General features: G+C 50.4%; 1 protein-coding gene across 4 annotated transcripts in view; it reads right to left on the minus strand.

The window, feature by feature from the left end:
* The window catches only part of FBXO10 (F-box protein 10), a 75,416-nt gene that overhangs the window by 16,132 nt on the left and 45,442 nt on the right, over positions 1-13,842 (minus strand). For all 4 annotated transcript variants that reach the window (XM_047767956.1, XM_047767954.1, XM_047767953.1 and 1 more), the window contains exons 3-5: positions 9,950-10,783; positions 3,305-3,454; positions 108-244 (exon numbers count right to left, since the gene is read on the minus strand). In XM_047767956.1, the coding sequence (XP_047623912.1) occupies positions 108-244; positions 3,305-3,454; positions 9,950-10,783 (1,121 nt within the window). The remainder of the gene's footprint in view (positions 1-107; positions 245-3,304; positions 3,455-9,949; positions 10,784-13,842) is intronic.

Genomic DNA, 13,842 nt, shown 5'->3' on the forward strand with positions numbered 1-13,842 from the left:
TGCTTGCATCTGCACGGCTGTTTCAGTAAACAAAAACGGTTTCGAATGAAGCAAAGACAGGGAGGAGGGAATGGTGAGCAGGATGGTCTAGGGACAGCGGCACCTACCTCACGATTGGATTTCCGTGGTACAGGATATAAATGCCAGCCTCCTTATTTGAAAAGATCTGGTTGTTCCGGATGATGCCTTTCCCATTGCCAAGGACAACAATGCCAGAGCGAAGGCCATGGTGGATCTGGTTACACTGCAAGGGAACATCAGACACCAGAGAGGGCAGATCAGACACGCCAGTGAGCAGCAAAGTCAACACCACCCCACAGCACCCAAACTAGCGGAGAAAACCAGGTGGGTGCAGGATCCCTGGCACCAAAGAGAGGATGGACCAGGCTGCTGTCGTGCCTTCTGCACGGGCAGACGTGGACACCTGTGAGGGAGGCTCCCGAGAGAGGAGTCCTTCCCACCCTGCCTCTCAGGATGTAGTTACTGCTGTGGGCTCTTGCCCTTCGCCTGCAACGCAGCTGAAAATTTCAGAGCCTCCAAGACGCCCCCAAACCCACCATCGTCTGGCTAGGCCCCGTCACCCAGGGTGCCCACCTCTCAGGAAGGGGACAGCACCTTAGTACTCAGGAGCATTGGCTAAGTGCAATCCGGAGGGACCACCCAGGGAAGGGGGCAGCCACTGGAAACTGGGCCTCCCTTCTCACTCAGGGGGCCTGTGGAGGGTGCGGCCCCAGGGAGCTTAAGTGTCCCATGAGGCATGATGTCACAGATAGTGAATGACCTACCCTTGGAGAAATTCATACTATACCTCTCTGTGCCTTACAGGGAAATGGGCCCAGAGTCAGACATAATGGTTGTGGCAGAGCCGCACCTGAAACGTTGTTTTTCAATTTTCTAGTCAGCTGCTTTGGCACAGTGATAAAAATTTTAATAGAATTATAATAAATTTTAATAAATTATAATAAAATAACTGCACTCTAATTGTTAATTTACAGCCGGAATATAACCCTACGCTTAAACTAGGAAGCTAACTGTTTCTCTTCCAAAATCACTGTGCGGAAACCAAGTTCCAGTTTGCTTGAAAGGGTATCATGTTGCAAGCTCTCCTATTCTAACTCACTTTCCAGATTTTCCCCTGAAGGATCTGGCTAACTCCCCAGGGTGACTAACCACTGCCTAGAGAAGTTTCTCACAGGGTTGAAAAGCAGGGGGAGAGAGGTGTAAGCAGTGTCCACCCCACACCCTTTCATAAAGCCGGGCACTGCTCCCTTGCCCCTCCACCTGCTAAGCAGGCCGGTCCTTCTGCGCCTGAGAAGGCAAACTCCTCTCACCTCTGTGACAACAGTGGCGATAATCTAAGCCAAGGCCACGCATCACATACCAGCAGCAAGGCAGAAAGAATGAGAGGATCGGATGAGGAGAGGACACTGGCTAGGTGTGCCTTTTGAAATATAGCTAGAAACTTGCCTTTCTCTGCATTTGCAAGGGCAGTCTAGAAATTCTAGGTTAAGAATATCCCAATAAATTCATTTGAATAATAAAAAAAAAGAAAAAAAGGAAAAAAAAAAGAATATCAATGCTGAGGAGTTCCTACTGGGGCTCAGTGGATTAAGATCCCAACTGGTATTCATGAGGATGCATGGGATGCTCAGTGGGTTATGGGCCTGAAGTTGCTGCAGGCTGTGGCATAGGTCAAAACTGGCCCAGATGTGGTATTGCTGTGGCAGTGGCGTAGGCTGGCACCTGCAGCTCCAGTTTGATACCTGGCCTGGGAACTTACAAGTGCAGCCTTAAAAAAAAAAAAAGAAAAAAGAAAGAAAATCAGTTTTAGGAGTTTCCATCATGGCTCCGGAGTAATGAACCCAACTAGTATTGATGAGGACGTGGGTCTGCTCCCTGGCCCTGCTCTGTGGGGTAAGGATCTGTGAGTTGTGGATTCCAATCCCAGCTCTGTCACTAGACATGTGATCTGTGGGCGAGATCCTTAGCCTTTTTTTTTTTTTTGTCTTTTTCCCTTTCCTAGGGCCGCTCCTGCAGCATATGGAGGTTCCCAGGCTAGGGGTCTAACCGGAGCTGTAGCCGCCAGCCTACACCAGAGACACAGCAATGCGGGATCCGAGCCGCATCTGTGACCTACACCACAGCTCACGGCAACGCTGGATCCTTAACCCACAGAGCAAGGCCAGAGATCGAACAGAAACCTCATGGTTCCTAGTTGAATTCGTTAACCACTGAGCCATGACGGGAACTCCAAGATCCTTAGCCTCTTTGTGCCTTAGCATCTTCACCTAAAAAATGAGGATAATAGTAATTCTATCTCACAGGGTTGTGTAAAGATTAAACCATAATTAAATACATAGATACCAAGTGCTTTACAACAGTATCTGGCATTTAAGCACTAGACATAAGGGTGAATATTATTTTTCCAAGCCCATAAAAACTCTATCATGTTTCCCAGTTTCTGTGAAATCTTGTCTCTCAGAGAAGGCTGGAGAAAAAAAAAAAAAAATGGGGCAGGCTTCTCATGTCACTGGCCTCACACTCTAGGATTTTAAGTGGCTTTCACACTGGCATATGATCAAACTCACTATGGCCTCACGCTATCAGGGAGACAAGTAATCTTCAGAACTAAGTATCCTAAATGTCTTTGCTATAGTAAAGAATGAACTACATTTTTTTTTTTTTTTTTTTGCTGTTGAGGGCCACACAGGTGGCACATGGAAGTTTCCAGCGTAGGGGTCAAGTCAGAGCTATAGCATTCGGCCTACACCACAGCCACAGCAACGTGGGATCCGAGCCACGTCTGCGAACTATATCTCAGCTCATGGCAATGCCGGATCCCTGACCCACTGACTGAGGCCAGGGATTGAACCTGCATCCTCATGGATACTAGTTGGATTCATTTCTGCTGCAACACAACAGGAACTCCCCTAACTTTATTTTTAATCCATGTGTGCTTTATTTTTGACCCAAGTTATTTTTCAGGGCAGATATGATATCTTTATTCTTACCAAACTCAGAGCCCAAGAGAGCATTTCAGGGCTGAGGGAGGGAATAGCCCATGAATGTCCCTGTCTATCCAGTCCTCTTCCTTATGGGGGAGACTACAGGGACGTGACTCTCAATACACAGAAAAAGAGATGCTGAGTCACAAGGACACACAGAGAAAAGGGCAGGAACCACTTGCAAAGAGGAAGCAGTGGAAATTCAAGATGGCAACATATGCTTAAACATCCTTAGAAAAACAAGGTCTGTGAGAACCAAGAGCCACCCTGCAAAAGGGCACGAAGGTGGAAGGAAGTACCAGAATGAGAGGGTTGGACTTTTTCCGGATGTCGATGCCGGCCTCCGCGTTGTGGTCAATGTTGTTGCCAGCGATCAGGCCTCCGCCCTCCAAGCGAAGGAAGATGCCTGACGCTCTGCAGTGGTGGATGTGGTTCCTGAGCACGACAACCTGGGCAGAGAAAAGAGAGCCATTCACTCTCCTGTCACAGGGTATGTGTAAGAGGGCTCAGGGAACCCTTCTTCCTCCCCATCTGCTGAGTGCGGTCTAACTGCGGCCGGTCCCGCCACTCTCCACTGAGCCACCTTTGTGCCCTTCCCTACTTGCCCTGTAGGCTCTCTGCCACCCTCCCACCAACTGGTTCTTCACTAAAGCCTGGATCGAAGCTGGGCCCTGCACTCCCAGTCACACCTTCTGAGCAGAATGAAAAAGGAGGCTTGGAGTTCCCTTCCTGGTGCAGTGGTTAGCAAATCCGACTAGGAACCATGAGGTTGCGGCAGGTTCAATCCCTGGCCTTGCTTGGTGGGTTAAGGATCTGGCGTTGCCATGAGCTGTGGTGTAGGTCGCAGATATGGCTCGAATCTGGCATTGCTGTGGCTGTGGCATAGGCCGGCGGCTACAGCTCCGATTAGACCCCTAGCCTGGGAATCTCCATATGCTACAGGTGCAGCCCTAAAAAAGACAGAAAGACAAAAAAAAAAAAAAAAAAGGGATGCTTGGAGGAGATGGGATTTAGTGGTCTGCAAACTCTACATGCACTGTGGTTACATGAAGATTTCCCCAGGGGGCCAGGGGCACAGCTACTTTGAATGGAGTGAAGTGCAGATCCCTCACTTCCGCACGCCCCGTTGCTGCAGTTCACTGCCCGAGGGAGCGCCTGAGGGTAAGGACCCCACCTCTCCAACCTGCCTTTTCACTCTTCACTCTGAAGACAAAAGCCCATTCCTGCCTATTCTGCATCTTTCCTGAGGCATCATTCTAGGATGGAAAGCCCACTAGAACTCCACAGTGAGACAACTGGAAGTGCCGGTATAAGGATAATGAGGTTTCTTTAAAACAAGGTACCATAACCCAGTGCACAGCTTCTTAAGGGCATGTAGTAAAGCCACTTACATTTTCTTTTTATATTTACTAATTACATAAAAAATTTAGAAAAAAAAATATATATTTTTTTCTTTTTCTTATTAGGGTCGCACCCTCGGCATGTGGAGGTTCCCAGGCTAGGGGTCAAATTAGAGCTGTAGCTGCTGGCCTATGCCACAGCCACAGCAATGTGGGATCTGAGCCACGTCTGTGACCTATACCACTGCTCACGGAAAACGCAGGATCCTTAACCCACTGAGCGAGGCCAGGGATCGAACCTGAGTCCTCATGGATACTAGTCAGGTTCATTTCTCCTGAGCCACGATGGGAACTCCAAGAACATATATTGTTTTAAACAACTGTACATAAACAATAAAATTCTATGTTAAGGTAAACTATGTACTAACAATATATTACACTAGGATAAAACTGGGCTGGGTAAAGAATAACGGCAGTAAAATTTCAAGGAGAAGCTTTCTGCTTAGGATGGAGAAAGCTGGGAAAAGCATTGCTCCTACACTTAGAACAAGACACCAAACCATAACTTTCTTGAAGCCGTCTGAGAGCCTCGGCTGCAGGACACCCAAGTAGCCTAGAATCTAAGAGAAACAGGTGCCTCTAAGGACACGAGGCATGAACACTTGGTTGCCTCAACTGATGCCAATGCCAACCAAACTGGTAAGAAGAGCTCAGCTAAACACATTCGTGAGTTGTTAAAGGCCGAATGTGAACTAGTGTGAGAAAGGAGAAACTCCGGGAGCAGTGGCATTTATTCACGTCCCCATGGACCTGACCGTGTGCTGGTGGACAAAGACTGAGGGCAGGACCAGGGACAGGAGACGGTCTCCCTCCTGGTGGGTGCAGGGGGGAGAGCACATCAGCCACCATGGAGAAGCTCTGGGCCCCTCCTGGCTTTCTCACCCCTAACTTTCCCAGAGAACAAGCCTTCAGCAGCTGTGGTGAGGTCAGCAAAACCTTGTGGCTGTTAAGGAAGAGAACAATGAACCCTTTAACCCTGAGGGAGGTGGGAGGAAAATAACCCTGGAAGAAGATGTGATATATATATACACAATGGAATATTACTCAGCCATTAAAAGGAACGAAATACCAGCATTTTTAGCAACATGGATGGACCTAGAAATTATCAGGCTAAGTGAAGTCGGCCATACAGTGAGACACCAACATCAAATGCTTTCACTGACATGTGGAATCTGAAAAAAGGACAGAATGAACTTCTTTGCAGAACAGATACTGACTCACAGACTTTGAAAAACTTACAGTTTCCAAAGGAGACAGGTTGGGGGGGTGGGAGGATGTGCTGGGGTTGTGGGATGGAAATCCTACAAAATTGTATTGTGATGATCATTATACAACTACAAATGTAATAAATTCATTGAGTGATAAAAAAAATAAATTTAAAAAAAGAAAAAAAAAGAGAAAATAACCTTTGGCCTCAATCAGGAGAGCCCCTGAGTGCTGGGGGAGAGGCAGGACCACTGCCAAGGGCCTACTGCCAAGGTGCTAAACCCATGGACACAGCACCTACCTAAGACTAAGGATAAACTGGGATACGAGAGACCCCTTACCACCCACCACGCCACCAGGCTAGCCAGCCAGAGCCACCAACGGCAGCGGCCTATTGCTGGGATGGGCGGGAGCATGGAGGAGCAGGTGCAAGGACCTAAAACAGACAAAAGCCCATTGGCAAGCAGCCCAGGTAATGCCAGAGGAATCGGGAGCCTGTGGTTCACCGCCGAAGTCCTCACAACAGCAAGAAAATCTGAGCCTTGCAAAAAAAGCATGCCCCTACCCATGTGTATACACAATTTATTTCCATCTCAACCGTCTTACACAAGACACCTGACTCTAAACTAAAAATTACCACCAGATAACCAAAGAAGCAAGAACTAATTTCTTTGTTCCTTCGGCCAGCTTCCACCTTCCCGGGGATAGAGGGCAAGGCCGGGCAGTTGCCCTCTGGCCACTCATTCAAGGCCTTGGTCCTGGGACCAGCTTACCAGGCCCTGCACTCTGGGCCTCAGCTCCCTGCTTGTATTTACGTCACTTGGCATATACGTGTTCCCGAGGCTGGGGGTGGGTTTAATCAAAAACCAATCACAATCAGTTGTTTTCAGGTACCCTTCTGGAGACTCACTGGGAATAGCTGGCTGCAAGATTCAAGAGGGTAAAACCAAAGCCGTGATGACTCCAGCTACCACTGGCTTTCAAGTCTGCACGTCAGGGCCCATCTCCAGAGCTCTAGACCCAAGTGACCAGAGGGCACCTGTGCAGAGGTCACTGGTGCTCCCAACTCGACATGACTTCTTTCCACACCCTAATCTTCTCCCACGTTCCTGCTTCTGCCTCAGTCACTCCGGCCAGAAATCTAAGCTCTATAGCCTTGACTGCTCCCTCCCCAGGCTGCCCTGTCCCCTCCTCTCCAGCTTTGGACCGTAACTATTTCACTGCTTCTCACTGATTTTGTCTCCAATCTTGATCTCCTCCATCCTACACCAAGCTGACAGGAGGAGCTTTCCAGATGCAGAGCTGGTTACAATTCTCTGCTTAAAATCTCACAGTGAGGTCCCACTGCCTTCAGGACAACTCCAATCTCTCTGGCAAGACACCTGCACCTCACTCACTGGCTCCTGCTGACCCCGCCCTCGTCTCCTCTTGCAGCCCTCACCTCGTCTCTGGCTGCTGAGGTTACTTGTAAATCCCTGAATGTCCTGTGTCCTCTCTACGTCTGGGCCTTCCTGCAGCCTCTGCTGCCTCACAACTTCACCTGCCAACTCCTGGTCTTCCTGGACAGCTTGGCCCAGGCACCACCCTTCATGAAAGCTTTTTTAAAACAGTTAAAAAAAAAAATGTATGGAGTACCTGCTATGCACCAGACACAGTGCTAAGCATACACACACACACACACACACACACACACAGACGACCTTAGTTAATCCTTACCACACCTTGGAGCAGGTTGTATCATCAGTCCAAAGGAATATAGACAGCTATTAAGGGGTAGAACCAGAGTCTTTGTTTTTGTTTTTGTTTTTTTCTTCTGGGTTTCTTTGCTTTTTAGGGCTGCACCCATGGTATATGGACGTTCCCAGGCTAGGGGTCGAATCAGAGCTGTAGCCGCTGGCCTACACCAGAGCCACAGCAACGCCGAATCTGAGCCTTGTCTGCAACCTACCCCACAGCTCACGGAAACGCTGGATCCTTAACCCACTGGGCAAGGCCAGGGATGGAACCTGCATCTTCATGGATCCTAGATGGATTAGTTTCCACTGAGCCATGACAGGAACTCCCTGGAACCACATTCTTAGTAACTATGCAGGGAGGAAAGCCTCCCTTAAGGGCTCACCCCAGATCCTTTCATTGTGGTACCCCTGAAAGCCAAAGCTACCACCCACTCCTTTTATTTGATCATTATTTTTTATGCTCTGTTTAAAGCACAGTCTTTTTTTTTGCCTTTCCTAGGGCCGCTCCCAAGGCATATGGACGTTCCCAGGCTAGGGGTCTAACCGGAGCTGTAGCCACCAGTCTACACCACAGCCACAGCAACATGGGATCCGAGCCACGTCTGCGACCTATACCACAGCTCACTGGCAACACTGGATCCTTAACCCACTGAGCAAGGCCAAGGATCAAACCCGCAACCTCATGGTTCCTAGTTGGATTTGTTAACCACTGCGCCACAATGGGAACTCCCTAAAGCACAGTCTTATATGATGCCTTCAGCATAACACCATGTGAAATCCTTTTTGGAAGGGGGGAAAATACAATTAAGATGCAATTGCTATTAACCATTCTAGAAGCCTTCAGAGACTTGCAAGACCCACATGTGACATCTGTACGATGCCCTACAGTTTCCTAAGTGCTTTTGCCAACATCACAGAATTGAATCCTCACCGCCCCCCCCCCCACCCCCCCGTGAAACAGGCAGGGCAGGAATGCTTATATCCACTTCAGAGAAGAGGAAGGTAATGTTCACAATGAATTAGTGGAGAGGTGAGACCCAAACCTAGAAGCTATCTTGGCTTCCTTCTAAAAGGCCATGTCTTTCCTTTTTCTTTTCATTCTTTTTAGGGCTGCACCCAAGGCATATGGAGGTTCCCGGGCTAGGGGTCGAATGGGAGCTGAAGCTGCCGGTCTGTGTCACAGCCATAGCAACACGGGATCCAAGCCACATCTGCAACCTACACCATGTCTTTCCTTTTAGAAGCCCTTCCTGGAGTTCCCTTCATGGCTCAGTGGAAACTAATCCGACTAGGAACCATGAGGTTGCGGGTTCGATCCCTGGCCTTGCTCAGTGGGTTAAGGATCCAGCGTTGCCATGAGCTGTGGGGTAGGTTGCAGACGAGGCTCAGATCTGGCGTTGCTGTGGCTCTGGTGTAGGGCGGTGGCTACAGCTCCGATTCGACCCCTAGCCTGGGAACCTCCATATGCCATGGGAGCAGCCCAAGAAATGGCAAAAGAAAAAAAAAAAAAAAAGCCTTTCCTGTCCCCAGCCTTTTACAGGATCTGCAGACTGTCCTGCGGTGCCCGAAGGGGCTGCAGGAACCAGGTGCTGACAGCGTCCAGGGTGGGATGAGCGGTACTTAGCATGATGTCCTCACGTCTCAATGGGGCTTTCCAGGTCCCAGGCAAGGTGGCTTCTGCTCACCTCCCCTGCACACTTTCCCACACCCCGTCTGTCTCCACCATGTGGCTGAATTCAGCCTCACACCCAGGCCCCAGTGCAAGATGTCTGCTGCCTGCATCCTCACATTGCACCTCTTTTTCACCACATGCATACCCAACTTGGCTCTCCTCCTTGTCCTACCCAGCTTAGCCATCTCCTCACCTAAGAAGTCTTCTCGAACCACCTACAGTTTGGATCAAAGGCAGCAATCTTATCTCTCCAAAGTTTCTCGAATCCAGGCTCAAGAGCCCTTGTTCCTCTTCCTAGGAGTTGGGTGACATGTTCAAGAAGCAGCATAACGTAGCAAAAGGAGGTGGAAGACACAGGTCCCAGCCCCCATTCCTCTAACTGGCTGTGTGATCCTGAGTTAAGTCACCTTCCTCTCTCGGCCAGCCCTCTGTAAAGAGGGAAGAATAGTTTTCTGCCCTGTCTAATCAGATGGCAGAGATGACGCAAGTGAGGGTTATAAGCTTATAAGACAATGATTTTTTTAAAAAATGCAGAATTGGAGTTCCCGTCATGGCTCAGTGGTTAATGAATCTGACTAGGAACCATGAGGTGGCCGGTTCGATCCCTGGCCTCGCTCAGTGGGTTCAGGATCCGGCGTTTCTGTGAGCTGTGATGTAGGTTGCAGACGTGGCTCGGATCCCGTGTTGCTGTGGCTCTGGCGTAGGCCGGCGGCTACAGCTCTGATTTGACCCCTAGCCTGGGAGCCTCCATATGCTGCGGGAGTGGCCCTAGAAAAAGCAAAAAGACAAAAAAAAAAGAAAAAAATGCAGACTAGCTCCACCCCGGCTCTCCTGCATATGGCCACGGACGCTCTCTCTCCACTCAGAAATCAGGTTCCTGGTGACCCAGTGAGGCCTCCCGGGTCTGTACAGGAAGCCCCGTGACAGCACCTTGCTATTGTGAATGCACCGCACCGCGTAAGTCAGGTTCCGGAAGACATTCCCTTCCATCTTGGCTCGGCCATAGGAGCAAACGAAGACGCCTCCCTTCCCGTCCTGGAAGAGGCACTTGCGGATGAGGCAGCCCTGCACGGAGCTGGCCAGTGCCATGGCCTCCCTGTCCCTCTGCAGCTCCTGCTGCAGCGAGTTCAGCACTAGGCAGCTGGGCAGCTGGATGGATGCTCCCGGCAGTGGGGGGCCCAAAAAGGAGCCCCCCAGGACGGGCCGCGGGCCCTGCACTTGGTAGGACAGTCTGTACGTGAGCTGGTCCTCATCCTCATCCTCACTGCTGGGACTCAGGCCTCCGTCGCTGCTGTCGGGGGTCCGGGCCACCCGTTCCCCATCGCTGCCCACCTCTGCCTCCCGAGAGCCGGCCTTGGAGCCAGCTTTGGGGGAGCTGGAGGCTGGGCTGGTAGGGCTCTGGCTGCCCTCAATGACCATGCCACAGGTCCTCGGGCTCCAGGCCTGGTCTCTGCTCTCCAGGTCCAGGGCCATGACTGAATCAGAGTCCTCTGCTGGAAGCACGCTGGGAGAAGACTTGATAAGCCCTAAGAGATACGTGTAGGCCCAGTTTTTTTCTGAGGACGGGTGGCCCTCAACAGTCACAGAGTTGTTTTCGCTGCCCACAAATTCACAGTTTTCCAGGACACACAGGGGCACGTTGTGCAGAAAGACATGGGTGTTTTTGAAGGTGCAAAACTTCACTTGGCAGGTGCCCGGGCCATGGACCTGGATGTGGCCATTCTCAAAGTTGCAGTTGTCAAACTGGACGTGACCCGAAGTTGTCTGAGGAATGAGAGAAAGAGGTTGTCACAGGGATAAGATCTATTTTGCTGGGCACAGCTCTAACTGCTCCATGGGGGGCGGGGTGGAGCCTGGAAGAGCCATCCATCCTGCTGGTTCCCCTCCCGAGCCATTTTGTATCAGTGGGCAGATCATTTGGAGGTGCCTGTCCTTCCCCCCCTTCCAATCCCAAAGGGCAGGGACCAGAGTGAAATGGATAATGGCAGAAAAAGTCATACTCTGTAGCAAGACCCTCCCTAACACCCTCAAATCTCAAAGAAATTCCCCTAATTCTCATGGAGCACTTAGTGAGAATAAAGAGTGTGAGGGGGAGTTCCCATGGTGATGCAGTGGAAACAAATCCGACGAGGAACCATGAGGTTGCGGGTTCGATCCCTGGCCCTGCTCAGTGAGTTAAGGATATGGTGTTGCTGTGAGTTGTGGTGTAGGTTGCAGACATGGTTCAGATATGGCATTGCTGTGGATGTGGTGTAGACCAGCAGCTGTAGTCTGATTTGACCCCTAGCCTGGGAACTTCCATAAGTCATAGATGCGGCCCTAAAAAGACCTCAAAAAAAAAAAAAAAAAGTTTGAAGGGTGCCATGGAGAAGGGGGAAGATGCTGAAAGCTCACAGGATGCTGAGTGAAACAGGATGGACATGTGTTAATACCAGAGGTGACCAGGAGACTGGTGCTTTGGGGATGATCAGAAATGATGGGGAAAGCTTCAGATTTGCACAGACACAGGAACTGGCTGGGATGCAAGCCCAGCTTCACCAAGCTGTCTGACGGGTGAGGGGTCCCAGTGTCGTGTCTCAGTTATGCGAACACTGTGTCCCATTACAGGGTGTTCCTCTGGGTCTCACCCTCCAGAGCTGTCCCTTCATTTGCATCCTCTCTTGGCCCTGCAAGCCTGCCTCCACCTAAGCCTGCTGCCCTGCACCTCACCCCAGAGGCCAGCCTGGTGTCTGGACTCAGAGCAGAGCCACGTGAAGCTGGAGGGGCTGAGCTCTGCCTGGGCTGGGCAGGTAGTGGGCGGCCCGGCCACAGATGCTGAGAAAGTCTGCATGGGAACTGATGCCAGTGCAGAAATGCAGCAAGAGATGGTAGGCCCCGTCCCTAGAGAGGGGACAGGGAGCTCTGCCATGGTCGGGCGAGCAGTACTGAGCAGTGGCTAAGTGCAAGGCTCTGGGGTCTGGCTGCAGGGCACAGTGCCCAGCTCTGCCCCTTCCACGTCTTCCCTTGGACACATATGTTACTTCTCAGCCTCAGCGTCTCTGTCTGCAGCATAGGGCTCACTAGCTAACCAAGCACCGGGCACAAAGCTGGCACCCAATAAAAGTTAGCTATTATCACCTGGGGTGGTGGTGGGGGTGGTGGTGGAGGATGCTCAGCCCTCAGCACAACTCGCCTGAGCCACTCAGCTCCCTTTGGGCCTGATGGAGAAGCCCTGCCATTCTGTATCCCTGAGGAAGAACTGTTTCTGAACTTCACGCCAAGTTCCATGTGATGTATTTGAACCATAAAATGAGGGAGTGTCTCTTGATCCCACTTAGTAATCCTTGCATGACTTTTATATTTCCTAGCAGGGACCTCCCTTGAGAGCTTGTCCCAGAACTTAACTCCCCTTCACCTCTCCAGCCCTTCACTATGGCTAACCTAATTTTGTCTTGGTGCAATTTTGTTTTGTTTTGTTTTTGTTTGTTTTTGTCTTTTTGTCTTTTCTAGGGCTGCTCCCACAGCATATCGAGGTTCCCAGGCTAGGGCTCGAATCGGAGCTTTAGCCACCGGCGTACGCCAGAGCCACAGCAACTTGGGATCTGAGCTGCATCTGCAACCTACACCACAGCTCACAGCAACGCCGGATCGTTAACCCACTGAGCAAGGCCAGGGATCAAACCCGAAACCTCATGGTTCCTAGTCGGATTCATTAGCCACTGAGCCATGATGGGAACTCCTCGATCCTCTTTGTAGATAAACACTGGCTCTCCAGAGACACAGAGCCATTGCTCGACTCCTCCTCAGAAGTCGTAGGAAATGTTTGTGAAATCATCTGGGCCTTTGCTTCTTTCAGATGCAAGACAATCATGGATGGAGCACTAGCATACACCAAGCGCAAAGCCGGATGGTGCACTGGGCTACCAACAAGTCTACAGCCAGGACCCATCCCTTGGGGATCTGTGGCTGCACTTGGGAGTGGGAAGTAGAGGCTGAAATGACTATACTAGTCTATGAAATGCGAAGGTTCTGGAAATGCACTCTTCTTCTGGGTCTATAAATTGGCGCAGGAGAACCTCATAGGTCCTTCTCAACTGCTCTAGCCCTAAAAAGCAAGGAGCCTTTTAAGCTTCCAGGGAACCCAGCACAATGTAATTTCGAACGTGCTTAGGGAATTTCCGCTGTGGCTCAGTGGGTTAAGAGCCTGACTGCAGTGGCTTGGGTCCTGTGGAGGCTCATGTTTGTTCCCTAGCCTGGTGCAGTGGGTTAAAGGATCCAGGGTTGCTGCAGGCAATGGTCATGGCAGCAGCTCAGATTCAATCCCTGGCCCAGGGTTCGGCCATTTAAAAAAAAAAGTGCTTAGAAACAAAGGCCTGGACTTGAGTAATTTCTACTTAAGAAAGTTACTCAGCAGCTCTAAGCTTCCGTGTCCCTCATCTGCAAAACAGCTACTCTACCCCAAATGACTGCTGTGGGGATCAAATGAGGTCGCAGACGGAAAGTCGCCTATATTATGATTATAGGCTTTGGATCCTAGCCTGGTCCCTTACAAAGCCTGAGACCCTTGCTGAGGCTTAGTCTGCTCATCTATAAAGCCTGGCAACACTACCCATCCTAATCATGGCTGTAAAGACATGCCTGGCACACAGTAAGTGCATCATAAATGACTGGTGGCATAATTATGAACCTGAGAGACAATTTCGTTGTTATTGGCAGAAGAGTGGCAATATAATTTTTTGTTGACTAGGTACCCAATCTATATATTGCCATCAGTTTCTAGGCAACGTAAAAGCTGTAGACTGTTCTGCCAGGAGCTACCAACGCCTCGACCCACGCTTGTCTTT

This window comes from Phacochoerus africanus, chromosome 2 (genome assembly GCF_016906955.1).
Source record: "Phacochoerus africanus isolate WHEZ1 chromosome 2, ROS_Pafr_v1, whole genome shotgun sequence".
In the NCBI taxonomy this organism is placed as follows: Eukaryota; Metazoa; Chordata; class Mammalia; order Artiodactyla; family Suidae; genus Phacochoerus; species Phacochoerus africanus.